The sequence below is a fragment of the Oncorhynchus masou genome, unplaced genomic scaffold, assembly GCF_036934945.1.
Source record: "Oncorhynchus masou masou isolate Uvic2021 unplaced genomic scaffold, UVic_Omas_1.1 unplaced_scaffold_1776, whole genome shotgun sequence".
In the NCBI taxonomy this organism is placed as follows: domain Eukaryota; kingdom Metazoa; phylum Chordata; class Actinopteri; order Salmoniformes; family Salmonidae; genus Oncorhynchus; species Oncorhynchus masou.
This window is the reverse complement of record NW_027007944.1, coordinates 4,464-31,839: the sequence shown is the minus strand read 5'-3', so window position 1 is coordinate 31,839 and position 27,376 is coordinate 4,464. Positions and strand designations below refer to the sequence as shown.

The 27,376-nt window shown below is 45.5% G+C and overlaps 1 protein-coding gene across 1 annotated transcript in view; it reads left to right on the top strand.

The window, feature by feature from the left end:
• Window positions 1-11,717, top strand: part of LOC135532233 (pre-B-cell leukemia transcription factor 3-like) — a 42,090-nt gene extending 30,373 nt beyond the window's left edge. The window contains exons 7-8 of the mRNA XM_064959824.1: window positions 6,942-7,028; window positions 10,827-11,717. Of these exons, the coding sequence (XP_064815896.1) occupies window positions 6,942-7,028; window positions 10,827-10,919 (180 nt within the window). The 3' untranslated portion in view covers window positions 10,920-11,717. The remainder of the gene's footprint in view (window positions 1-6,941; window positions 7,029-10,826) is intronic.
• The last annotated feature ends 15,659 nt before the right edge of the window (window positions 11,718-27,376 follow it).

The window sequence follows — 27,376 nt, the reverse complement described above, 5'->3', positions numbered from 1 at the left end:
TCTATACTGTCTCATGTCTGTTCTATACTGTCTCATATCTGTTCTATACTGTCTCATATCTGTTCTATACTGTCCCATGTCTGTTCTATTCTGTCTCATGTCTGTTCTGTTCTATACTGTCTCATGTCTGTTCTTTACTGTCTCATGTCTGTTCTTTGCTCTCTCATGTCTGTTCTTTACTCTCTCATGTCTGTTCTTTGCTCTCTCATGTCTGTTCTTTACTGTCCCATGTCTGTTCTTTGCTCTCTCATGTCTGTTCTTTACTGTCCCATGTCTGTTCTTTACTGTCCCATGTCTGTTCTTTACTGTCTCATGTCTGTTCTTTACTGTCCCGTGTCTGTTCTTTACTGTCTCATGTCTGTTCTGTTCTGTCTCATGTCTGTTCTGTTCTGTCTCATGTCTGTTCTGTTCTATACTGTCTCATGTCTCTTCTATACTGTCTCATGTCTGTTCTATACTGCCCCATGTCTGTTCTTTTCTATGATGTCCCTTGTCTGTTCTGTTCTATACTGTCTCATGTCTGTTCTATACTGTCTCATATCTGTTCTATACTGTCTCATGTCTGTTCTATACTGTCCCGTGTCTGTTCTATACTGTCTCATATCTGTTCTATACTGTCTCATGTCTGTTCTATACTGTCCCGTGTCTGTTCTATACTGTCTCATATCTGTTCTATACTGTCTCATGTCTGTTCTATACTGTCCCGTGTCTGTTCTTTACTGTCCCATGTCTGTTCTTTACTGTCTCATGTCTGTTCTTTACTGTCTCATGTCTGTTCTTTGCTGTCCCATGTCTCTTTTTTACTGTCTCATTTCTGTTCTATACTGTCCCACGTCTGTTCTTTACTGTCTCATGTCTGTTCTATACTGTCCCACGTCTGTTCTTTACTGTCCCATGTCTGTTCTTTACTGTCCCATGTCTGTTCTTTACTGTCCCATGTCTGTTCTATACTGTCCCATGTCTGTTATTTTCTATACTGTCCCATGTCTGTTCTGTTCTTCACTGTCGCATGTCTGTTCTTTGCTGTCTCATGTCTGTTCTTTACTGTCCCATGTCTGTTCTATACTGTCCCGTGTCTGTTCTTTATTTTACTGTCTCATGTCTGTTCTATACTGTCCCATGTCTGGTCTATACTGTCCCATGTCTGTTCTATGCTGTTCATAACTGTCCCATGTCTGGTCTATTCTGTCCCATGTCTGTTCTGTTCTATACTGTCTCATGTCTGTTCTATACTGTCTCATGTCTTTTCTATACTGTCTCATGTCTGTTCTATGCTGTCCCATGTCTGTTCTTTATTTTACTGTCTCATGTCTGTTCTATACTGTCTGTCTGGTCTATATCTGTTCTATAACTGTCCCATGTCTGTTCTATTCTGTCTCATGTCTGTTCTGTTCTATACTGTCTCATGTCTGTTCTATACTGTCTCATATCTTTTCTATCTGTCTCATGTCTGTTCTATGCTGTCCCATGTCTGTTCTGTTCTATACTGTCCCGTGTCTGTTCTTTACTGTCTCATGGCTCTGTTCTTTACTGTCCCATGTCTGTTCTTTACTGTCCATGTCTGTTCTTATTTTACTCACTCATATCTGTTCTATACTGTCCCATGTCTGTTCTATGCTGTCCCATGTCTGTTCTTTCTATACTGTCCCATGTCTGTTCTTTATTGTCCCATGTCTGTTCTTTACTGTCCCATGTCTGTTCTTTACTGTCCCATGTCTGTTCTTTACTGTCTCATGTCTGTTCTTTACTGTCCCATGTCTGTTATTTTCTATGTCTGTCCATGTCTGTTATTTTTCTTTACTGTCCCATGTCTGTTATTTTCCCATGTCTGTCCCATGTCTGTTCTGTTCTTTACTGTCTCATGTCTGTTCTTTACTGTCTCATGTCTGTTCTTTTCTATACTGTCCCATGTCTGTTCTTTACTGTCCCATGTCTGTTCTTTACTGTCCCATGTCTGTTCTTTAATGTCCCATGTCTGTTCTTTTCTATACTGTCCCATGTCTGTTATTTTCTATACTGTCCCATGTCTGTTCTGTTCTTTACTGTCGCATGTCTGTTCTATACTGTCCCATGTCTGTTCTTTACTGTCCCATGTCTGTTCTTTACTGTCCCATGTCTGTTCTTTACTGTCCCATGTCTGTTCTATACTGTCCCATGTCTGTTCTTTATTTTACTGTCTCATGTCTGTTCTATACTGTCCCATGTCTGTTCTATACTGTCCCATGTCTGTTCTTTACTGTTTATAACTGTCCCATGTCTGTTCTATACTGTCTCATGTCTGTTCTGTTCTATACTGTCTCATGTCTGTTCTATACTGTCTCATATCTTTTCTATACTGTCCCATGTCTGTTCTGTTTATAACTGTCCCATGTCTTTTCTATTCTGTCTCATGTCTGTTCTGTTCTATACTGTCTCATGTCTGTTCTATACTGTCCCATATCTTTTCTATGCTGTCTCATGTCTGTTCTATACTGTCTCATATCTGTTCTATACTGTCTCATGTCTGTTCTGTACTGTCCCGTGTCTGTTCTATACTGTCTCATATCTGTTCTATACTGTCTCATGTCTGTTCTATACTGTCCCATGTCTGTTCTTTACTGTCTCATGTCTGTTCTTTACTGTCTCATGTCTGTTCTTTACTGTCTCATGTCTGTTCTTTACTGTCCCATGTCTCTTTTTTACTGTCTCATTTCTGTTCTATACTGTCCCACGTCTGTTCTTTACTGTCTCATGTCTGTTCTTTACTGTCCCATGTCTCTTTTTTACTGTCTCATTTCTGTTCTATACTGTCCCACGTCTGTTCTTTACTGTCTCATGTCTGTTCTATACTGTCCCACGTCTGTTCTTTACTGTCCCATGTCTGTTCTTTACTGTCCCATGTCTGTTCTTTACTGTCCCATGTCTGTTCTTTACTGTCCCATGTCTGTTCTTTACTGTCCCATGTATGTTCTGTTCTATACTGTCCCATGTCTGTTATTTTCTATACTGTCCCATGTCTGTTCTGTTCTTTACTGTCTCATGTCTGTTCTTTGCTGTCTCATGTCTGTTCTTTACTGTCCCATGTCTGTTCTATACTGTCCCGTGTCTGTTCTTTATTTTACTGTCTCATGTCTGTTCTATACTGTCCCATGTCTGGTCTATACTGTCCCATGTCTGTTCTGTTTATAACTGTCCCATGTCTTTTCTATTCTGTCTCATGTCTGTTCTGTTCTATACTGTCTCATGTCTGTTCTATACTGTCTCATATCTTTTCTATACTGTCTCATGTCTGTTCTATGCTGTCCCATGTCTGTTCTGTTCTTTACTGTCTCATGTCTGTTCTATACTGTCTCATATCTGTTCTATACTGTCCCATGTCTGTTCTGTTCTATACTGTCTCATATCTGTTCTATACTGTCCCATGTCTGTTCTATGCTGTCCCATGATGTCTGTTCTGTTCTATACTGTCCCGTGTCTGTTCTTTACTGTCCCATGGCTGGTCTGTTCTATACTGTCCCGTGTCTGTTCTTTACTGTCCCATGTCTGTTCTTTACTGTCTCATGTCTGTTCTTTACTGTCCCATGTCTGTTCTTTACTGTCTCATGTCTGTTCTTTACTGTCCCATGTCTGTTTTTTACTGTCCCATGTCTGTTCTTTACTGTCCCATGTCTGTTCTATACTGTCCCATGTCTGTTATTTTCTATACTGTCCCATGTCTGTTATTTTCTATACTGTCCCATGTCTGTTCTTTACTCTTTGTTCTTTGCTGTCTCATGTCTGTTCTTTACTGTCCCATGTCTGGTCTGTTCTTTACTGTCCCGTGTCTGTTCTTTACTGTCCCGTGTCTGTTCTTTATTTTACTAAATCATGTCTGTTCTATACTGTCCCATGTCTGTTCTATACTGTCCCATGTCTGTTCTTTACTGTCCCATGTCTGTTCTTTACTGTCTCATGTCTGTTCTTTACTGTCCCATGTCTGTTCTTTACTGTCCCATGTCTGTTCTTTACTGTCCCATGTCTGTTCTTTAATGTCCCATGTCTGTTCTGTTCTATACTGTCCCATGTCTGTTATTTTCTATACTGTCCCATGTCTGTTCTGTTCTTTACTGTCCCATGTCTGTTCTGTTTATAACTGTCCCATGTCTTTTCTATTCTGTCTCATGTCTGTTCTGTTCTATACTGTCTCATGTCTGTTCTATACTGTCTCATATCTGTTCTATACTGTCTCATGTCTGTTCTATGCTGTCTCATGTCTGTTCTGTTCTATACTGTCTCATGTCTGTTCTATACTGTCTCATATCTGTTCTATACTGTCTCATGTCTGTTCTATGCTGTCCCATGTCTGTTCTGTTCTTTACTGTCTCATGTCTGTTCTATACTGTCTCATATCTGTTCTATACTGTCCCATGTCTGTTCTATTCTGTCTCATGTCTGTTCTGTTCTATACTGTCTCTAATCTGTTCTATACTGTCTCATGTCTGTTCTTTACTGTCCCATGTCTGTTCTGTTCTATACTGTCTCATATCTATTCTGTTCTTTACTGTCCCATGTCTGTTCTGTTCTATACTGTCTCATATCTGTTCTATACTGTCTCATGTCTGTTCTTTACTGTCTCATGTCTGTTCTTTGCTCTCTCATGTCTGTTCTTCACTGTCTCATGTCTGTTCTTTGCTCTCTCATGTCTGTTCTTTACTGTCTCATGTCTGTTCTTTGCTCTCTCATGTCTGTTCTTTACTGTCCCATGTCTGTTCTTTACTGTCCCATGTCTGTTCTTTACTGTCCCGTGTCTGTTCTTTACTGTCTCATGTCTGTTCTGTTCTGTCTCATGTCTGTTCTGTTCTGTCTCATGTATGTTCTGTTCTATACTGTCTCATGTCTCTTCTATACTGTCTCATGTTTTTTCTATACTGCCCCATGTCTGTTCTTTTCTATGATGTCCCTTGTCTGTTCTGTTCTATACTGTCTCATGTCTGTTCTATACTGTCTCATATCTGTTCTATACTGTCTCATGTCTGTTCTATACTGTCCTGTGTCTGTTCTATACTGTCTCATATCTGTTCTATACTGTCTCATGTCTGTTCTATACTGTCCCGTGTCTGTTCTATACTGTCTCATATCTGTTCTATACTGTCTCATGTCTGTTCTATACTGTCCCGTGTCTGTTCTTTACTGTCCCGTGTCTGTTCTTTACTGTCTCATGTCTGTTCTTTGCTGTCTCATGTCTGTTCTTTACTGTCCCATGTCTCTTTTTTACGGTCTCATTTCTGTTCTATACTGTCCCACGTCTGTTCTTTACTGTCTCATGTCTGTTCTTTACTGTCCCATGTCTCTTTTTTACTGTCTCATTTCTGTTCTATACTGTCCCACGTCTGTTCTTTACTGTCTCATGTCTGTTCTATACTGTCCCACGTCTGTTCTTTACTGTCCCATGTCTGTTCTTTACTGTCCCATGTCTGTTCTTTACTGTCTCATGTCTGTTCTATACTGTCCCATGTCTGTTCTGGTCTTTACTGTCTCATGTCTGTTCTTTACTGTCCCATGTCTGTTCTGTTTATAACTGTCCCATGTCTGTTCTTTACTGTCCCGTGTCTGTTCTTTACTGTCTCATGTCTGTTCTTTACTGTCCCATGTCTGTTCTGGTCTTTACTGTCCCATGTCTGTTCTTTACTGTCCCGTGTCTGTTCTTTACTGTCTCATGTCTGTTCTTTACTGTCCCATGTCTGTTCTGGTCTTTACTGTCTCATGTCTGTTCTATACTGTCCCATGTCTGTTCTGTTCTATACTGTCCTGTGTTTTGCCTTCGTCACAGATTAGAAATTCTCTTTGAGAGAAAAAGGCCAAATTGCCTACAAACATTACAAGGTCATACCTTTTGAACAATGTTTCATCCCATTCTGTTCTTTCATGTTTGTCTTTTGTTGTGGCAATTGTTATTGTCACTTTGTATTGTTCTTTCAAAATGATGGAGGGAAGGTGAGAAGGCATTGACATTCTCTCACTTCGTCTTTGTCTCTCCCTCCCTCTTCCTGCATTTCTCCCTCTCTCCCTGTCTCTCCCTGTCTCTCCCACTCATTCTATCTCTCTCTACCTCCCTCTCTATCTCTCCCTCTCTCTCTTTCCCCCTCTCTCTCCCCCCTCTTGCCCCCCCATTTCCCCCCCCCCCTCTCTCTCTCTCTCTCTCTCTCTCTCCCCCCACCCTCTCGCTCCCCCTCTCCCTCTCTCTCTTTCCCCCTCTCTCTCTCTCTCTCCCCCCTCTCACTCCCCCCCCTCCCTCTCTCTCTTCCCCCTCTCTCTCCCCCTCTTGCTCTCCCCCTCTCTCCCTCTCTCTTTCCACCTCTCTCTCCCCCTCTCGCTCTCCCCCCTCTCTCCCTCTCTCTCTTTTCCCTCTCTCCCCCCCTCTCGCTCTCCCCCTCTCCCTCTCTCTCTTTCCCTCTCTCTTCTTTCCCTCTCTCTCTCTCTCTCTCTCTCTCCTCCTCCCCCTCTCTCCCCCTCTCCCTCTCTCCCCCCCTCTCCCCCCCTCGCTCTCCCCCCTCTCTCCCTCTCTCTTCCCCCCTCTCTCCCCCCTCTCGCTCTCCCCCCTCTCTCCCTTTCTCTTTCCCTCTCTCTCTCTCCCCCTCTCGCTCTCCCCCTCTCCCTCTCTCTCTTTCCCCCTCTCTCTCTCTCCCCTCTCTCTCTCTCTCCCCCTCTCGCTCTCCCCCCTCTCCCTTTCTCTCTTTCCCCCTCTCTCTCTCTCTCTCTCTCTCTCTCTCTCTCCTCCCCCCCGCCCCCCCTCTCTCTCTCTCTCTCTCCCCCCCTCTCGCTCTCCCCCTCTCTCTTTTCCCCTTCTCTCTCTCTCTCTCTCCACCCTCTCGCCCCCCCTCTCTCTCTCTCCCCCTCTCGCTCTCCCCCTCTCTCTCTTTCCCCCTCTCTCTCTCTCTCTCTCTCTCTCTCTCTCCAACCTCTCGCCCCCCCTCTCTCTCTAGGGGGATACCATACGCCATGCTATCAGTCAGACGGTCGGATACAATGATGGGCTACGGCATCCCATGTACAGTCCTCACAGTCTAAATGTAAGTGTACAGTAAATCATGATCATGACAATGTCCACAAATATGTCATATCGTCGCAATGATGGCGATGACGACATTGGTGATAATGACTCCTAAAAATCATTTTCATTTTAAAATCCCATTCACCCAGGGTTAGAAAATCCTAAGACCCAAATAGTATTTCTAGAGTTGTATGTTCCACACGTCGTCTCTCTCTCCACCTCCCTTCCTCTATATTTGAATGCAGTTAGTTAAGGGTGGGGTGATCGGGGGCAGGATTGTAAAATAGGACCTGCGGGGTAATCTCTGTTGGCCAGGGCTCCCAAAACCTTTTCAGTGAGCCGCCAGTGTGATCAAACCGTAGAGCAAATATACGACAGGCGAGATTAAGGACGGCCCATGTGATGACAAAGATAAATGTATAGCTTCATATTAACACCCGCATCCACACCCCAGCCATTTAAATGAGAAAGAGCAAGCGTGCTTCATTCCATTTATGAAATGCATTTTATAATACCCCCACAGCCATATGAAACAGGGGGCTTTTCACTGGTGTATCTGTGTTTTCATTTAACTACTTTGAAATGCTTCTGAGAGCGAATTTGCAGTCCATCTTCTTATCACGGTAATGAAATATGAAACTGGAATTGCCTGCAGCCTTGTACAGATGCGACTATGGTCTTTCCTGATGAGCTCTGATAAGACCCTTCTTCATACTGCACCAGACAATCTGAGCTACCGTGGTAAAGATACATTTATTGGTGGAGGATGAGACGCCGCGACGGAGAGAGAGAGAGAGGCATACTGACTCTTCCTTTCGCTCAACCCCGACACAGAGAAACATTTGCATTTGCTGTCTGCTCTCTAGCAATGAAAGGGGAAGCTGCGGACTGGTTTTCTCCATTACAACGTTTCCCGTCTTGTAAAAATGGAGACAGCCTCAATGTCTTATGCTTCTTCTCAAGATTAGAACAGGTTTCTTTTCTGTTGTAGAGGTGTTTTTTTCCCGTTGTGTAATGTTAAATGAAATGCATACATACACGGCTGGTATGTTCATGATGTATTTTGGTGGAAGAACAATCAAATTCAGCTCTCAAAGAGTACAACTACCTGAAATGTCTTCTCCCTCTTTTGAACAATGATCAAAACTGACACAGCAACAAAACACACAAACGTGTGAAAAAACACAAAACCACGTCGTTAGGAGCACTTCCACAACAAGGTGTCGTTTTTTGGTTTTCCGGAGTACCCTATCTTGCCCCAGGCGGTGTAGGCGATGTGCCAACCTCGAGCAGCTTCAAAGTGTAGCGTTTTGCACCCCCCCCCCCCCTGCTCTCACACTCACAATTCCTTATTTAGGTCATGGCTCTCAGGCCATCACAGGGGAAGTGAGGGAAGCATGGCGGGTCGTGTTTAGCTGTATCACATAACTCACAGCCATGCTACGTTGTTTAGAGCTTGGGGAAGTCATCAGGATGGATGGGACAGGGAAGAGGACAGCAGACTGGATATGAATGTTGTGTCTGAAGACAGCCAGGGTCAGCTGCTCTGTCAAGATAGTGTTGATGCTAAACAAAACCTACTATGAGTTATACAGATATAGTACAATATGTTGATCATGCTAAATATATTTTTTTATGTACTATATATTTATATATTTTCAATATATTGAAAACATGTTAACTTTTTCTAATTTATGCAAGGACAATGTTTCAATCTTGTCACGCCCTGGTCTTAGTATATTGTGTTATCTTTATTATTTTGGTCAGGCCAGGGTGTGACATGGGTTATTTATGTGGTGTGTTTTGTCTTGGGGTTTTTGTAGGTATCGGGATTGTGGTATAGTAGGGTTATCTAGAATAGTCTATGGCTGTCTGGAGTGGTTCTCAATCAGAGGAAGGTGTTTATCGTTGTTTCTGATTGGGAACCATATTGAGGCAGCCATATTCTCTGAGTGTTTCGTGGGTGATTGTTCCTGTCTCTGTGTTAGTTTGGACCAGATAAGGCTGTTTAGGTTTTCATGTTACGTTTATCTTTTTATTAAACATGAATCGAAATAACCACGCTGCATTTTGGTCCGATCCCTGCTACACCTCCTCTTCAGAGGAGGAGGAGAAAGAAAACCTTAACAAATCTGTGATTTTTAAAAAACATTTTTTAAATCAAATGCCAGGCCAAAACCCTATTCTAACCCATTCCTGACTCGACGATAAGGAAAATCCTCCTCCCGTCACTTCCTTTCAGTGTTTCCCCTTAAAGTTGTTACCCGCGGTGGTGTCCCCTCCCGTCTTCATAACTGACACCAGAATTTGCAGCGACAACCACTAAAGCAATCCGATAAGACATTGATTTCACCACTCGTCTCCAATGACCAGGACGCGGGGCAAATTTGTCAGCCAGAGACCCTGTCTGGGGATGTCAGTGGTAATGCAATGGGGCTTACCCCCGCCGGCAGACACCATGTCGGATCTCTCTCTCTCTGTGTTTGTTTCCTAGCCCGGCCATGTGTGCCTTATTGTGGGTAAACACTCAATCTGACTGCTGAAAGAGGGGAGCAAGGGGCCCCTTCCAGACCAGATTGTGACAACAAGCTTTATACTATTGGATGTTGATTTGGATATTGAGGTTCATTAAATTCTATATGTAATCCACCCTGAACTATGATTGTCAGTTGTGGCTCGGTTGCTTGAAGACCCGATCAAATCAGCCTCCCCAGTTGTAACTTTACCTGTGTTTCAAGAAGTAACCCTTGTCCTCTCTCACTCTCTCTGTCTCTGTTTCTCTCTCTCTCTCTCTGTGTGTCTCTCACTCTCTGTCTCTGTTTCTCTCTCTCTCTCTGTGTGTCTCTCACTCTGTCTCTCTGTCTCTCTCTCTCTGTGTGTCTATCTCACTCTCTGTCTCTCTGTCTTTCTCTCTCTGTGTGTCTATCTCACTCTCTGTCTCTCTGTCTCTCTCTCTCTCTCTCTCTCTCTCTGTGTCTATCTCTCTGTCTCTCTGTGTGTCTCTCTCTCTGTCTCTCTGTCTCTCTCTCTGTCTCTCTCTGTCTGTCACTCTCACTGTCTCTGTTTCTCTCTCTCTCTCTCTCTCTCTGTGTGTCTCTCACTCTCTGTCTCTCTGTTTCTCTCTCTCTCTCTCTCTCTCTCTGTGTCTCTCACTCTCTGTCTCTCTGTCTCTCTCTCTCTCGCTCTCTCTCTCTGTGTCTCTCACTCTCTGTCTCTCTCTCTCGCTCTCTCTCTCTCTGTCTCTCTCTCACTCTCTCTGTCTCACTCTCTCTGTCTCTGATTCTCTCTCTCTCTCTCTCTCTCTCCTGTGTCTATCTCACTCTCTGTCTCTCTGTCTCTCTCGCTCTGTGTGTCTCTCTCTCTCGCTCTCTCTGTTTCTCTCTGTCTCTCTCTCACTCTCTCTGTCTCTCTCTCTCTCTCTCTCTGTCTCTCTCACTCTCTCTGTTTCTCTCTCTGTCACTCTCTGTTTCTGTCTCTCACTCTCTGTTTCTCTTTCTCTCTCTCTCTCTGTCGCTCTCTCTCTGTCACTTTCTGTTTCTGTCTCTCTCACTCTCTCGCTCTCTCTGTTTCTCTCTCTGTCTCTCTCTCTCTCTGTCACTCTCTGTTTGTCTCTCTCACTCTCTCTGTTTCTCTCTCTTTCTCTCTGTCTCTCTCTGTCGCTCTCTTTCTCGGTCTCTCGCTCTCTGTCTCCGTTTCTGTGTCTCTGTCTTTGTCTTTCTGTCTCGCTCGCTCTCTCTGTTTCTGTGTCTGTCTCTCTGTGTCTCTGTCTGTCTCTCTGTTTCTGTCTCTGTGTCTCTCTCTTTTCTCCATCATGTAGGGTAACGGGGGATGGCACGGTGCACCTACTCCCTCCTCAGTGACGTCCCCAAACGAAGGGCCAGGCAGTGTGCACTCTGATACCTCAAACTGACCACTTCACTGATCGTCTCTTTTCCACCTAATATGCTACCGTGTCCTCGACCAATGTGACTGAACCAAACAGAGGCCAAACAGAACCAATCACCTCCCTCGACTGAGTCTAACCCCTCCCCCCTCCACTCCAGACAATGTCGGCCATTTTGTAAAATCCCATCCAATAACCTTCACAGTCAAGACTGATATGATTGGATACAGCTTTTAGCAACATTTTCTGAATATAAATATATATTAACTGACAGACTGACGAGTTGGGGTTCTGAATGGGAAGTCGAGAGAAGATAACAGTAGATTTATTCAAGTAAAAAAACTGAAGACCGTGCATCTCTCTCAACCCTCCAGATCTACTCGTATGACCCCTTTTTGTTCTCTATTTGGCCAACTAAGACTGAAGGCAACATACATGTGGTCCAATGGATTTTCTTCTGACAGTATCACTATACAACTGTTGTGGGGACAGCGGAATCCTTCGAAGTTGCAGGTGTCCAACTGACGGGAGGTTAGCTTTCTGCAACGCTTCAATGGACTTGATGGCTGCACCTCCTATAGTGGACTCTTTTGTTTTTCTGATACTAACATCCCGGATTTAAACATTGTTTTGGGGATTGACACGATGAAGGACATTTAAAACGGCAGCTTTTTTTTGTTGTTGTTGTTGTTGTCATGCTCTAATTCTCCAACGCGAGTCCTCTTGCTGAACATGAATTTCTACACCTTTCATTGGACACTGTGCATTCTGTTCGAATGGATACATTCAGTCGTTTGATAGTATTCACTCCGATACTGTCCCAAATTCATATTTTGTATCACCATATCTATACAAATGATACATACTAATAGTAATAGCAGGAGTGTGTGTCAAAACAGAGCTGTAATGATTTACCTCGTGAAAATGACCACGTCACCATTCCAAACGGATTTTTAGTAACTTAAGAGTGCTACCTCTTCTTAACCTTATCGCTAGCATTACTAGCATCTGACTATTCTAAATCCCCATTTTACGTTTGTTTTACATGTCTTGTAATTAGCTCTTGTACTTTTGATCTTGTTGGGGGGGGATTGCTGCATTATTGCAACTTTACTAAATGCCAGATTAACGCTTTAGCAGTAGTGTTTAGTTAAAGAACAAAAGGTACATTTGAGCCATTCAACCAAACTAGGAGGCCACTACGGTACTAGCTTCCCAAAGAGCTAGTCACGTGATCTGACATTTTATGGGAGTGTATTAATTGAACATGATCCATAAATGTCAGTGGTGGAATTTACTAGAAGCCTGTATGGATGTGAAAGGTGACGTATCCCACCCCCCCCCAACCCCCATTTCCACTTGTGGGAATACAGGCTGTGGGGGTACAAAGACACATGTATGGTCATACACACCTCACAGTATTCCCACAAGGGGAAATAACCCACGTTTTATTTTCTACATGTCAGAAACATGTATGTTCACCACCAAAACAGTGAAACTGTTGTAAATAACCGAAGAACATTTTGAATGTTGCTGATTTTGTTACTTATCCTCTTTAAATATATGAATGAAAAGACATAGAGGTCTCAGTTCCCAAACCTGTGTATTTCAGACTCTTGTTTCACAGCTATGTTTTTCTTGCTCTACTTCTGTTTATTTTGTATCATGGCCATTTGGAAACTGAATGAAGTACTGATAAAAAAAAAATAATATTAAAAAATATTTGTGGCAGTGGTCCTAATGTATTAAATATGTTTCATTTGTAACCGCACTCCGTGGAGGATTCGGACCCCAAACGAGTCCTCTGTGCTAGTTTGTGTAGTTTCAAACACAAAAAAATAAACTTTTGCTTTAATGCTTTGAGTCGCTGTACTTTCTCCTCAAGGTAAATGCTTTGAGTCGCTGTACTTTCTCATCAAGGTAAATGCTTTGAGTCGCTGTACTTTCTCCTCAAGGTAAATGCTTTGAGTCGCTGTACTTTCTCCTCAAGGTAAATGCTTTGAGTCGCTGTACTTTCTCCTCAAGGTAAATGCTTTGAGTCGCTGTACTTTCTCCTCAAGGTAAATGCTTTGAGTCGCTGTACTTTCTCCTCAAGGTAAATGCTTTGAGTCGCTGTACTTTCTCCTCAAGGTAAATGCTTTGAGTCGCTGTACGTTCTCCTCAAGGTAAATGCTTTGAGTCGCTGTACTTTCTCCTCAAAATGCTTTGTAAATGCTTTGAGTCGCTGTACTTTCTCCTCAAGGTAAATGCTTTGAGTCGCTGTACTTTCTCCTCAAGGTAAATGCTTTGAGTCGCTGTACTTTCTCCTCAAGGTAAATGCTTTGAGTCGCTGTACTTTCTCCTCAAGGTAAATGCTTTGAGTCGCTGTACTTTCTCCTCAAGGTAAATGCTTTGAGTCGCTGTACTTTCTCCTCAAGGTAAATGCTTTGAGTCGCTGTACTTTCTCCTCAAGGTAAATGCTTTGAGTCGCTGTACTTTCTCCTCAAGGTAAATGCTTTGAGTCGCTGTACTTTCTCCTCAAGGTAAATGCTTTGAGTCGCTGTACTTTCTCCTCAAGGTAAATGCTTTGAGTCGCTGTACTTTCTCCTCAAGGTAAATGCTTTGAGTCGCTGTACTTTCTCCTCAAGGTAAATGCTTTGAGTCGCTGTACTTTCTCCTCAAGGTAAATGCTTTGAGTCGCTGTACTTTCTCCTCAAGGCTAAATGCTTTGAAATGCTTTGAGTGCTGTACTTTCTCCTCAAAGGTAAATGCTTTGAGTCGCTGTACTTTCTCCTCAAGGTAAATGCTTTGAGTCGCTGTACTTTCTCCTCAAGGTAAATGCTTTGAGTCGCTGTACTTTCTCCTCAAGGTAAATGCTTTGAGTCGCTGTACTTTCTCCTCAAGGTAGGGTGGTGTCTAAACTCTTCCAACTCATTGGACCAGTATTCTACACTACTGATTCGATCCAACAGTAAGACATTCCAGAATTGTGCAAGAACAACACAAAAAGACATTCAGTACTAGACAGAGGCACTGGTTGGAGAACATTCCATCACACACCTTCAAATGACCTTGTGGGACTTTTTCCAGGCCGTTAGGAGAAGTGTTCTAAGCCGTTAGAAGTGTTCCAAGCCGTTAGAAGAAGTGTTCTAAGCCGTTAGGAGAAGTGTTCCAAGCCGTTAGAAGAAGTGTTCTAAGCCGTTAGAAGAAGTGTTCCAAGCCGTTAGAAGAAGTGTTCCAAGCCGTTAAAAGTGTTCTAAGCCGTTAGAAGAAGTGTTCCAAGCCGTTAGAAGTGTTCTAAGCCGTTAGAAGAAGTGTTCCAAGTCGTTAGAAGTGTTCCAAGCCGTTAGAAGAAGTGTTCCAAGCCGTTAGGAGATGTGTTCCAAGCCGTTAGAAGAAGTGTTCCAAGCCGTTAGGAGATGTGTTCCAAGCCGTTAGAAGAAGTGTTCCAAGCCATTAGAAGAAGTGTTCCAAGCCATTAGAAGTGTTCCAGGCCGTTAGAAGAAGTGTTCTAAGCCGTTAGAAGAAGTGTTCCAAGCCATTAGAAGTGTTCCAGGCCGTTAGGAGAAGTGTTCTAAGCCGTTAGAAGAAGTGTTCCAAGCCGTTAGAAGTGTTCCAAGCCATTAGGAGAAGTGTTCCAAGCCGTTAGGAGAAGTGTTCTAAGCCGTTAGAAGTGTTCCAAGCCGTTAGAAGTGTTCCAAGCCGTTAGAAGTGTTCCAAGCCGTTAGAAGAAGTGTTCCAAGCCGTTAGAAGAAGTGTTCTAAGCCGTTAGAAGAAGTGTTCCAAGCCGTTAGAAGTGTTCCAAGCCGTTAGAAGAAGTGTTCCAAGCCGTTAGAAGAAGTGTTCCAAGCCGTTAGGAGAAGTGTTCCAAGCCGTTAGAAGAAGTGTTCTAAGCCGTTAGAAGTGTTCCAAGCCGTTAGAAGTGTTCCAAGCCGTTAGAAGAAGTGTTCTAAGCCGTTAGGAGATGTGTTCCAAGCCGTTAGAAGAAGTGTTACAAGCCATTAGAAGTGTTCCAGGCCGTTAGAAGAAGTGTTCCAAGCCGTTAGAAGAAGTGTTCCAAGCCGTTAGAAGAAGTGTTCCAGGCCGTTAGAAGAAGTGTTCCAAGCCGTTCCAAGCCGTTAGAAGAAGTGTTCCAAGCCGTTAGAAGAAGTGTTCCAAGCCATTAGAAGTGTTCCAGGCCGTTAGAAGAAGTGTTCTAAGCCGTTAGAAGAAGTGTTCCAAGCCATTAGAAGTGTTCCAGGCCGTTAGGAGAAGTGTTCCAAGCCATTAGAAGAAGTGTTCCAAGCCATTAGAAGTGTTCCAGGCCGTTAGAAGAAGTGTTCCAAGCCATTAGAAGAAGTGTTCCAAGCCATTAGAAGTGTTCCAGGCCGTTAGGAGAAGTGTTCTAAGCCGTTAGAAGAAGTGTTCCAAGCCATTAGAAGAAGTGTTCCAAGCCATTAGAAGTGTTCCAGGCCGTTAGAAGAAGTGTTCCAAGCCGTTAGAAGAAGTGTTCCAAGCCGTTAGAAGAAGTGTTCCAGGCCGTTAGAAGAAGTGTTCCAAGCCGTTAGAAGTGTTCCAAGCCGTTAGAAGAAGTGTTCCAAGCCGTTAGAAGAAGTGTTCCAAGCCGTTAGAAGTGTTCCAAGCCGTTAGAAGTGTTCCAAGCCGTTAGGAGAAGTGTTCCAAGCCGTTAGAAGTGTTCCAAGCCGTTAGAAGTGTTCAAAGCCGTTAGAAGTGTTCCAAGCCGTTAGAAGTGTTCCAAGCCGTTAGAAGTGTTCCAAGCCGTTAGGAGAAGTGTTCCAAGCCGTTAGAAGTGTTCCAAGCCGTTAGAAGAAGTGTTCCAAGCTGTTAGAAGTGTTCCAAGCCGTTAGAAGAAGTGTTCCAAGCCGTTAGAAGAAGTGTTCTAAGCCGTTAGAAGAAGTGTTCCAAGCCGTTAGAAGTGTTCCAAGCCGTTAGGAGAAGTGTTCCAAGCCGTTAGGAGAAGTGTTCTAAGCCGTTAGAAGTGTTCCAAGCCGTTAGAAGTGTTCCAAGCCGTTAGAAGTGTTCCAAGCCGTTAGAAGAAGTGTTCCAAGCCGTTAGAAGTGTTCCAAGCCGTTAGAAGAAGTGTTCCAAGCCGTTAGAAGAAGTGTTCTAAGCCATTAGAAGAAGTGTTCCAAGCCGTTAGAAGAAGTGTTCTAAGCCGTTAGACGAAGTGTTCCAAGCCGTTAGAAGTGTTTCAAGCCATTAGAAGAAGTGTTCCAAGCCGTTAGAAGAAGTGTTCCAAGCCGTTAGGAGAAGTGTTCCAAGCCGTTAGAAGAAGTGTTCTAAGCCGTTAGAAGTGTTCCAAGCCGTTAGAAGTGTTCCAAGCCGTTAGAAGAAGTGTTCTAAGCCGTTAGAAGAAGTGTTCCAAGCCATTAGAAGAAGTGTTCCAAGCCGTTAGAAGTGTTCCAAGCCGTTAGAAGAAGTGTTCTAAGCCGTTAGAAGTGTTCCAAGCCGTTAGAAGTGTTCCAAGCCGTTAGAAGTGTTCCAAGCCGTTAGAAGAAGTGTTCTAAGCCGTTAGAAGAAGTGTTCCAAGCCGTTAGAAGAAGTGTTCCAAGCCGTTAGAAGTGTTCCAAGCCGTTAGAAGAAGTGTTCTAAGCCGTTAGAAGTGTTCCAAGCCGTTAGAAGTGTTCCAAGCAGTTAGAAGAAGTGTTCTACATTACATTACATTTAAGTCATTTAGCAGACGCTCTTATCCAGAGCGACTTACAAATTGGTGAATTCACCTTCTGACATCCAGTGGAGCAGCCACTTTACAATAGTGCATCTAAATCATTAAGGGGGGGGGGTGAGAAGGATTACTTATCCTATCCTAGGTATTCCTTGAAGAGGTGGGGTTTCAGGTGTCTCCGGAAGGTGGTGATTGACTCCGCTGTCCTGGCGTCGTGAGGGAGTTTGTTCCACCATTGGGGGCCAGAGCAGCGAACAGTTTTGACTGGGCTGAGCGGGAACTGTACTTCCTCAGTGGTAGGGAGGCGAGCAGGCCAGAGGTGGATGAACGCAGTGCCCTTGCTTGGGTGTAGGGCCTGATCAGAGCCTGGAGGTACTGCGGTGCCGTTCCCCTCACAGCTCCGTAGGCAAGCACCATGGTCTTGTAGCGGATGCGAGCTTCAACTGGAAGCCAGTGGAGAGAGCGGAGGAGCGGGGTGACGTGAGAGAACTTGGGAAGGTTGAACACCAGACGGGCTGCGGCGTTCTGGATGAGTTGTAGGGGTTTAATGGCACAGGCAGGGAGCCCAGCCAACAGCGAGTTGCAGTAATCCAGACGGGAGATGACAAGTGCCTGGATTAGGCCCATGCGCCGCTTCCTGTGTGAGGCAGGGTCGTACTCTGGATGTTGTAGAGCATGAACCTACAGGAACGGGCCACCGCCATGATGTTGGTTGAGAACGACAGGGTGTTGTCCAGGATCACGCCAAGGTTCTTAGCGCTCTGGGAGGAGGACACAATGGAGTTGTCAACCGTGATGGCGAGATCATGGAACGGGCAGTCCTTCCCGGGAGGAAGAGCAGCTCCGTCTTGCCGAGGTTCAGCTTGAGGTGGTGATCCGTCATCCACACTGATATGTCTGCCAGACATGCGGAGATGCGGTCGCCACCTGGTCATCAGAAGGGGAAAGGAGAAGATTAATTGTGTGTCGTCTGCATAGCAATGATAGGAGAGACCATGTGAGGTTATGACAGAGCCAAGTGACTTGGTGTATAGCGAGAATAGGAGAGGGCCTAGAACAGAGCCCTGGGGGACACCAGTGGTGAGAGCGCGTGGCGAGGAGACCGATTCTCGCCACGCCACCTGGTAGGAGCGACCTGTCAGGTAGGACGCAATCCAAGCGTGGGCCGCACCGGAGATGCCCAACTCGGAGAGGGTGGAGAGGAGGATCTGATGGTTCACAGTGTCGAAGGCAGCCGATAGGTCTAGAAGGATGAGAGCAGAGTAGAGAGAGTTAGCTTTAGCAGTGCGGAGCGCCTCCATGATACAGAGAAGAGCAGTCTCAGTTGAATGACTAGTCTTGAAACCTGACTGATTTGGATCAAGAAGGTCATTCTGAGAGAGATAGCGGGAGAGCTGGCCAAGGACGGCACGTTCAAGAGTTTTGGAGAGAAAAGAAAGAAGGGATACTGGTCTGTAGTTGTTGACATCGGAGGGATCGAGTGTAGGTTTTTTCAGAAGGGGTGCAACTCTCGCTCTCTTGAAGACGGAAGGGACGTAGCCAGCGGTCAGGGATGAGTTGATGAGCGAGGTGAGGTAAGGGAGAAGGTCTCCGGAAATGGTCTGGAGAAGAGAGGAGGGGATAGGGTCAAGCGGGCAGGTTGTTGGGCGGCCGGCCGTCACAAGAAGCGAGATTTCATCTGGAGAGAGAGGGGAGAAAGAGGTCAGAGCACAGGGTAGGGCAGTGTGAGCAGAACCAGCGGTGTCGTTTGACTTAGCAACGAGGATCGGATGTCGTCGACCTTTTTTCAAAATGGTTGACGAAGTCATCTGCAGAGAGGGAGGAGGGGGGGAGGGGGAGGAGGATTCAGGAGGGAGGAGAAGGTGGCAAAGAGCTTCCTAGGGTTAGAGGCAGATGCTTGGAATTTAGAGTGGTAGAAAGTGGCTTTAGCAGCAGAGACAGAGGAGGAAAATGTAGAGAGGAGGGAGTGAAAGGATGCCAGGTCCGCAGGGGAGGCGGGTTTTCCTCCATTTCCGCTCGGCTGCCCGGAGCTCTGTTCTGTGAGCTCGCAATGAGTCATCGAGCCACGGAGCGGGAGGGGAGGACCGAGCCGGCCTGGAGGATAGGGGACATAGAGAGTCAAAGGATGCAGAAAGGGAAGAGAGGAGGGTTGAGGAGGCAGAATCAGGAGATAGGTTGGAGAAGGTATGAGCAGAGGGAAGAGATGATAGGATGGAAGAGGAGAGAGTAGCGGGGGAGAGAGAGCGAAAGGTTGGGACGGCGCGATACCATCCGATTAGGGGCAGTGTGGGAAGTGTTGGATGAGAGCGAGAGGGAAAAGGATACAAGGTAGTGGTCGGAGACTTGGAGGGGAGTTGCAATGAGGTTAGTGGAAGAACAGCATCTAGTAAAGATGAGGTCGGCGTATTGCCTGCCTTGTGAGTAGGGGGGAAGGTGAGAGGTGAGGTCAAAAGAGGAGAGGGAGTGGAAAGAAGGAGGCAGAGAGGAATGAGTCAAAGGTAGACGTGGGGAGGTTAAAGTCGCCCAGGACTGTGAGAGGTGAGCCGTCCTCAGGAAAGGAGCTTATCAAGGCATCAAGCTCATTGATGAACTCTCCGAGGGAACCTGGAGGGCGATAAATGATAAGGATGTTAAGCTTGAAAGGGCTGGTAACTGTGACAGCATGGAATTCAAGGAGGCGATAGACAGATGGGTAAGGGGAGAGAGAGAGAATGACCACTTGGGAGAGATGAGGATCCCGGTGCCACCACCCCGCTGACCAGAAGCTCTCGGGGTGTGCGAGAACACGTGGGCGGACGAAGAGAGCAGTAGGAGTAGCAGTGTTATCTGTGGTGATCCATGTTTCCGTCAGTGCCAAGAAGTCGAGGGACTGGAGGGAGGCATAGGCTGAGATGAACTCTGCCTTGTTGGCCGCAGATCGGCAGTTCCAGAGGCTACCGGAGACCTGGAACTCCACGTGGGTCGTGCGCGCTGGGACCACCAGATTAGGGTGGCCGCGGCCACGCGGTGTGGAGCGTTTGTATGGTCTGTGCAGAGAGGAGAGAACAGGGATAGATAGACACATAGTTGACAGGCTACAGAAGAGGCACGCTAATGCAAAGGAGATTGGAATGACAAGTGGACTACACGTCTCGAATGTTCAGAAAGTTAAGCTTACGTAGCAAGAATCTTATTGACTAAAATGATTGAAATGCTACAGTACTGCTGGAGTAGGCTAGCTGGCAGTGGCTGCGTTGTTGACTTTGTAGGCTAGCTGGTAGTGGCTGCGATGTTGACACTACACTAATCAAGTCGTTCCGTCGAGTGTAATAGTTTCTACAGTGCTGCTATTCGGGGCTAGCTGGCTAGCTAGCAGGTTGATTGCGTTACGTTACCTTAAAAGAACGACAATAGCTGGCTAGCTAACCTAGAAAATCGCTCTAGGCTACACAATTGTCTTAGATACAAAGACGGCTATGTAGCTAGCTAGCTACGATCAAACAAATCAAACCGTTGTACTGTAATAGTTTCTACAGTGCTGCTATTCGGGGCTAGCTGGCTAGCTACGTTAAAAGAACGACAATAGCTGGCCAGCTAACCTAGAAAATCGCTCTAGACTACACAATTGTCTTAGATACAAAGACGGCTATGTAGCTGGCTAGCTACGATCAAACAAATCAAACCGTTGTACTGTAATGAAGTGAAATGAAAATGTGATACTACCTGTGGAGCGACGGAATGTTGACCGGGTAGTTGAAGTTCAATTCGGTAGAGGTTGGCTAGCTGTTGGCTAGCTAGCTAGCAGCATCTCCTACGTTAAGGACGACAAATAGCTGGCTAGCTAACCTCGGTAAATTAAGATAATCACTCTAAGTCTACACACTCTAAACTACACAATTATCTTGGATACGAAGACAGCGAAGACAACTATGTAGCTAGCTGACACTACGCTAATCGAGTCGTTCAGTTGAGTGTAATAGTTTCTACAGTGCTGGTGGACAGTGGATGTTAGCTAGCTGCTTAGCTAGCTGCTGGGCAGATACGTTCGGACGACGAAATACGATAATTATGCAATTATCTTTGATACAAAGACGGCTATGTAGCTAGCTAAGAAGAAATTGCTAAGATTAGACAAATCAAACCGTTGTACTATAATGAAATGTAATGAAAAGTTATACTACCTGCGGACCGAAGTGTAGATGCGACCGCTCGCTCCAACCCGGAACCGGAAACTAAGCCGTTAGAAGTGTTCCAAGCCGTTAGAAGAAGTGTTCTAAGCCGTTAGAAGTGTTCCAAGCCGTTAGAAGTGTTCCAAGCCGTTAGAAGTGTTCCAAGCCGTTAGAAGTGTTCCAAGCCGTTAGAAGTGTTCCAAGCCGTTAGAAGAAGTGTTCCAAGCCGTTAGAAGAAGTGTTCCAAGCCGTTAGGAGAAGTGTTCCAAGCCGTTAGAAGAAGTGTTCCAAGCCGTTAGGGGTGTCCTCGTGGGAGCCTGGTTGACGGTTCGCGTTAAGGAGCAGTTGTGGTATTAAAGGGTTGGGACTCTAAAAGGTAGAAGTGCTCGTGTAATGAAATGGACTCTTCTTCTCAGATGACCTCGGCTGGAGGGTCACAACATTGCTTTAATCGTACTAAATGTGGCAACAGCCCATTGGCAACAGTTAAAAAGCTATTTGGGGCTTAATTTAATTTGAGTGCTCCTACAAGTACCTCACAGAACCACAAATTTCTATTGTAAGGGTGTAATTTTTGACAGTGAATTAAGGTTAGTTTTTAGGACATAAAGGACAATGGATCATGATGGTACGGTTTAAGATTTTGCATTGCCCAAGATGTTCTGTTGGCCGATACACAAAACGTCATCTAACTGAATGGCATTGGGAGAATGTCATTGCCTCAGTCATTTTATATGCTAGGTGATAGATAGAAAAAAAATGGGGGGAAAACTAGATTGTGAGCGATAGAACCGTGTCTGGAAAACATAATCTGCAATGCTTTAAATGGGAATACTGCAGACATGCATGTAGAAACATGCACACACACACACATATACACACACACACAGACACAGCAGACCATAATATGTAGCAGTGTTTTCACTGCCATGCAGCCCCTGTCCATTCTGTGGCCACAGATATACAAGAGGGTTGAAGAGAACACAGTGGATCCCTGTCAGTGAAATAAGCTCCACACTGTGACAAAGGCCAACAGTAGCTGTGCCAGATTCAGAGAGACAGAGAGCACAGCAGGCTATCGCTGGACTGCCAGAATGACCAACATAGAAGGCCACAAGACAGCCTAATGTCCAAACCTCACTGCCCCTGTTGTGTCGATCGTAATCAGAGAATGATCGTAACGCGGAGGGAAGCAAATTTTACGTACCAAATCCTACGAAATGCCCTGAGGTCAAGTTGAAATAGCAAGCAGAGACTCTGCTGACACTGTCAGCGGAGTTCCCTGTCAGCTTTCGTCTCCATGCTGCCTGGCTTCCATCACCCAAGTGTACGAGGAAACAAGCCAGGCACATTGTTGTTGTTGTTGTTTTTTGGCAGGATTAAGACATTTGGAAGAAAAGGCTCAACCAGTGAATTCATGTTTGTAACAAATGGCAGAGTTGGTGGTGTTGTACAAACATACTCAACAACAACAACAAGAAGAAATCTGAAAAACATGCCAAGAGAGAGGATTTGTTCTTAAGATGTGGTTCTTACAATGTTTGAAGCTACTCTTTTTCTTTGGGACTTATCATCCCCCGTTTGGTAATTAAGAATAAACAATTCCCTTTTCTACTATGCTATGTTAATGAGCCAGAAGATATTAATGGTATTGAATTTACACACGTACAAAAGCATGCACACACACACACACACCGTAAAATTGCTCAAATAAACAACATTGTCAACTTCAGGGATAAAGCAGAGAAACACTAATTCGGGAAGATGCTGGTTATTCTTGTTCAAGGTTAATTAAAACAATATATTCTCAATGAAATGAAGCATGTTCCACATGCATCATTAAATATGAAAATCAAGAATTTCACTTTGTAATCCTGAACTCTAGAAGCCAATTGTTGAAGAGCTCGAATACCAAACACAGAATATGCCATATGGTTTTACCCACAATCTTTGATTAATTGCTTTCGAATAATGTTCATTGAGTGTAATTTCATATTTCAATGGAGTACCGTAATGATTCCAATCTTCTCTGTTAGATAACAAGACATGATTACATACTGTATGTTATCTACATTTACATAGTAGTCATTTAGCAGACGCTCTCAACCAGAGTGACCTACAGTCACAATTAGGGTTGAGTGCCTTGCTCAAGGGCACATCGACAGATTTTTTTTTAGGGTTAGTGTTGAGTGCCTTGCTCAAGGGCACATTGACATATTTTTTTAGGGTTAGTGTATGGGTTAGGGTTGAGTGCTTTGCTCAAGGGCACAGCGACATATTTTTTAGGGTTAGTGTATGGGTAAGGGTTAAGGTAAGTGATATTTTTGGGGGATTTTTGATTTTTTTTTAAGGGTTAAGGTTTTTATTTAATTAGGCAAGTCAGTTAAGAACTAATTCTTATTTACAATAATTCTTATTTACAATGACGGCCTAGGAACAGTGGGTTAAACTGCCTTGTTCAGGAGCAGAATGACATATTTTTACCTTGTCAGCTCGGGGATTTGATCTAGCAAGCTTTTGGTTACTGGCTCTAACCACTTCGCTACCTGTCGCCCCAAGGTTAGTGAATGGGTTAAGGTCAAGGTTAGTGTATGGGTTAGGGTCAAGGTTAGTGTATGGGTTAGGGTCAAGGTTAGTGTATGGGTTAGGGTCAAGGTTAGTGTATGGGTTAGGGTCAAGGTTAGTGTATGGGTTAGGGTCAAGGTTAGTGTATGGGTTCGGGATATTTTAAATATTTTTTTAAGGTGGTACATCAGCTTTAATACTGCAGATAGATTATGGCTTCTGTCAATGTAATTGTCTACATCATTTCCAATCCCCCATATCTTTGTTTTTATAAAACTGCTGTTCACAAATGCTCTCCATCCAACCTCACTGAGCTCGAGCTGTTATGCAAGGAGGAATGGGAAAAAATTTCAGTCTCTCGATGTGCAAAACTGATAGAGACATACACCAAGCGACTTACAGCTGTAATCGCAGCAAAAGGTGGCGCTACAAAGTATTAACTTAAGGGGGCTGAATAATTTTGCACGCCCAATTTTTCAGTTTTTGATTTGTTAAAAAAGTTTGAAATATCCAATAAATGTCGTTCCACTTCATGATTGTGTCCCACTTGTTGTTGATTCTTCACAAAAAAATACAGTTTTATATCTTTATGTTTGAAGCCTGAAATGTGGCAAAAGGTCGCAAAGTTCAAGGAGGCCGAATACTTTCGCAAGGCACTGTATATTTGACCTTATAATTGCTGGAGACAAATGCGAAACCAGTCATCAAGTATGGCAGAAAACTGACATATAAACTTTCCCGCAGTAAAGTTGAAATGTGAAACGCTGTGCCATTATGCATTATTTGAACTGTATGGCCTTTTTGCAGGGATGTGCACTGTCAAATGTCTGAATTATAGGCTACCCCGACTTTCTCTGTTTCCTGTTTCTATCATGTTAAATGTTAGCCACTAACAGTACCGACCATCAGTAGGCCTAATAACCACACATATTCAACTGCCAATTTACTGTTACTTCCCTTCAGTTGGTACAGCCTACATCATCATTCCATTTAATTACATTGTTTCATTTACCTGAATTTGCTCCCTCTGATGCTGAGGATCATTAGTAACAGGTGATAAGACAATTGTGTAGCCTAGAGCGATTTTCTAGGTTAGCTAGCCAGCTATTGTCGTTCTTTTAAGGTAACGTAACGCAATCAACCTGCTAGCTAGCCAGCTAGCCCCCGAATAGCAGCACTGTAGAAACTATTACACTCGACGGAACGACTTGATTAGTGTAGTGTCAACATCGCAGCCACTACCAGCTAGCCTACTCCAGCAGTACTGTATCATTTCAATCATTTTAGTCAATAAGATTCTTGCTACGTAAGCTTAACTTTCTGAACATTCGAGACGTGTAGTCCACTTGTCATTCCAATCTCCTTTGCATTAGCGTAGCCTCTTCTGTACCCTGTCAACTATGTGTCTATCTATCCCTGTTCTCTCCTCTCTGCACAGACCATACAAACACTCCACACCGCGTGGCCGCGGCCACCCCAATCTGGTGGTCCCAGCGCGCACGACCCACGTGGAGTTCCTGGTCTCCGGTAGCCTCTGGAACTGCCGATCTGCGGCCAACAAGGCAGAGTTCATCTCAGCCTATGCCTCCCTCCAGTCCCTCGACTTCCTGGCACTGACGGAAACATGGATCACCACAGATAACACTGCTACTCCTACTGCTCTCTCTTCGTCCGCCCACGTGTTCTCGCACACCCCGAGAGCTTCTGGTCAGCTGGGTGGTGGCACCGGGATCCTCATCTCTCCCAAGTGGTCATTCTCTCTCTCTCCCTTACCCATCTATCTATCGCCTCCTTTGAATTCCATGCTGTCACAGTTACCAGCCCTTTCAAGCTTAACATCCTTATCATTTATCGCCTCCAGGTTCCCTCGGAGAGTTCATCAATGAGCTTGATGCCTTGATAAGCTCCTTTCCTGAAGACGGCTCACCACTCACAGTCATGGGCAACTTTAACCTCCCCACGTCTACCTTTGACTCATTCCTCTCTGCCTCCTTCTTTCCACTCCTCTCCTCTTTTGACCTCACCCTCTCACCTTCCCCCTACTCACAAGGCAGGCAATACGCTCGACCTCATCTTTACTAGATGCTGTTCTTCCACTAACCTCATTGCAACTCCCCTCCAAGTCTCCGACCACTACCTCGTATCCTTTTCCCTCTCGCTCTCATCCAACACTTCCCACACTGTCCCTACTGGATGGTATCGCGCCGTCCCAACCTTCGCTCTCTCTCCCCGCTACTCTCTCCTCTTCCATCCTATCATCTCTTCCCTCTGCTCATACCTTCTCCAACCTTTCTCCTGATTCTGCCTCCTCAACCCTCCTCTCTTCCCTTTCTGCATCCTTTGACTCTATGTCCCCTATCCTCCAGGCCGGCTCGGTCCTCCTCCCGCTCCGTGGCTCGATGAGTCATTGCGAGCTCACAGAACAGAGCTCCGGGCAGCCGAGCGGAAATGGAGGAAAATCCCGCCTCCTGCGGACCTGGCATCCTTTCACTCCCTCCTCTCTACATTTTCCTCCTCTGTCTCTGCTGCTAAAGCCACTTTCTACCACTCTAAATTCCAAGCATCTGCCTCTAACCCTAGGAAGCTCTTTGCCACCTTCTCCTCCCTCCTGAATCCTCCTCCCCCTCCCCCCCCCCTCCTCCCTCTCTGCAGATGACTTCGTCAACCATTTTGAAAAGAAGATCCGATCCTCGTTTGCTAAGTCAAACGACACCGCTGGTTCTGCTCACACTGCTCACACCCTGTGCTCTGACCTCTTTCTCCCCTCTCTCTCCAGATGAAATCTCGCTTCTTGTGACGGCCGGCCGCCCAACAACCTGCCCGCTTGACCCTATCCCCTCCTCTCTTCTCCAGACCATTTCCGGAGACCTTCTCCCTTACCTCACCTCGCTCATCAACTCATCCCTGACCGCTGGCTACGTCCCTTCCGTCTTCAAGAGAGCGAGAGTTGCACCCCTTCTGAAAAAACCTACACTCGATCCCTCCGATGTCAACAACTACAGACCAGTATCCCTTCTTTCTTTTCTCTCCAAAACTCTTGAACGTGCCGTCCTTGGCCAGCTCTCCCGCTATCTCTCTCAGAATGACCTTCTTGATCCAAATCAGTCAGGTTTCAAGACTAGTCATTCAACTGAGACTGCTCTTCTCTGTATCACGGAGGCGCTCCGCACTGCTAAAGCTAACTCTCTCTCCTCTGCTCTCATCCTTCTAGACCTATCGGCTGCCTTCGATACTGTGAACCATCAGATCCTCCTCTCCACCCTCTCCGAGTTGGGCATCTCCGGCGCGGCCCACGCTTGGATTGCGTCCTACCTGACAGGTTGCTCCTACCAGGTGGCGTGGCGAGAATCTGTCTCCGCCACGCGCTCTCACCACTGGTGTCCCCCAGGGCTCTGTTCTAGGCCCTCTCCTATTCTCGCTATACACCAAGTCACTTGGCTCTGTCATAACCTCACATGGTCTCTCCTATCATTGCTATGCAGACGACACACAATTAATCTTCTCCTTTCCCCCTTCTGATGACCAGGTGGCGAATCGCATCTCTGCATGTCTGGCAGACATATCAGTGTGGATGACGGATCACCACCTCAAGCTGAACCTCGGCAAGACGGAGCTGCTCTTCCTCCCGGGGAAGGACTGCCCGTTCCATGATCTCGCCATCACGGTTGACAACTCCATTGTGTCCTCCTCCCAGAGCGCTAAGAACCTTGGCGTGATCCTGGACAACACCCTGTTGTTCTCAACCAACATCATGGCGGTGGCCCGTTCCTGTAGGTTCATGCTCTACAACATCCGCAGAGTACGACCCTGCCTCACACAGGAAGCGGCGCAGGTCCTAATCCAGGCACTTGTCATCTCCCGTCTGGATTACTGCAACTCGCTGTTGGCTGGGCTCCCTGCCTGTGCCATTAAACCCCTACAACTCATCCAGAACGCCGCAGCCCGTCTGGTGTTCAACCTTCCCAAGTTCTCTCACGTCACCCCGCTCCTCCGCTCTCTCCACTGGCTTCCAGTTGAAGCTCGCATCCGCTACAAGACCATGGTGCTTGCCTACGGAGCTGTGAGGGGAACGGCACCGCAGTACCTCCAGGCTCTGATCAGGCCCTACACCCAAGCAAGGGCACTGC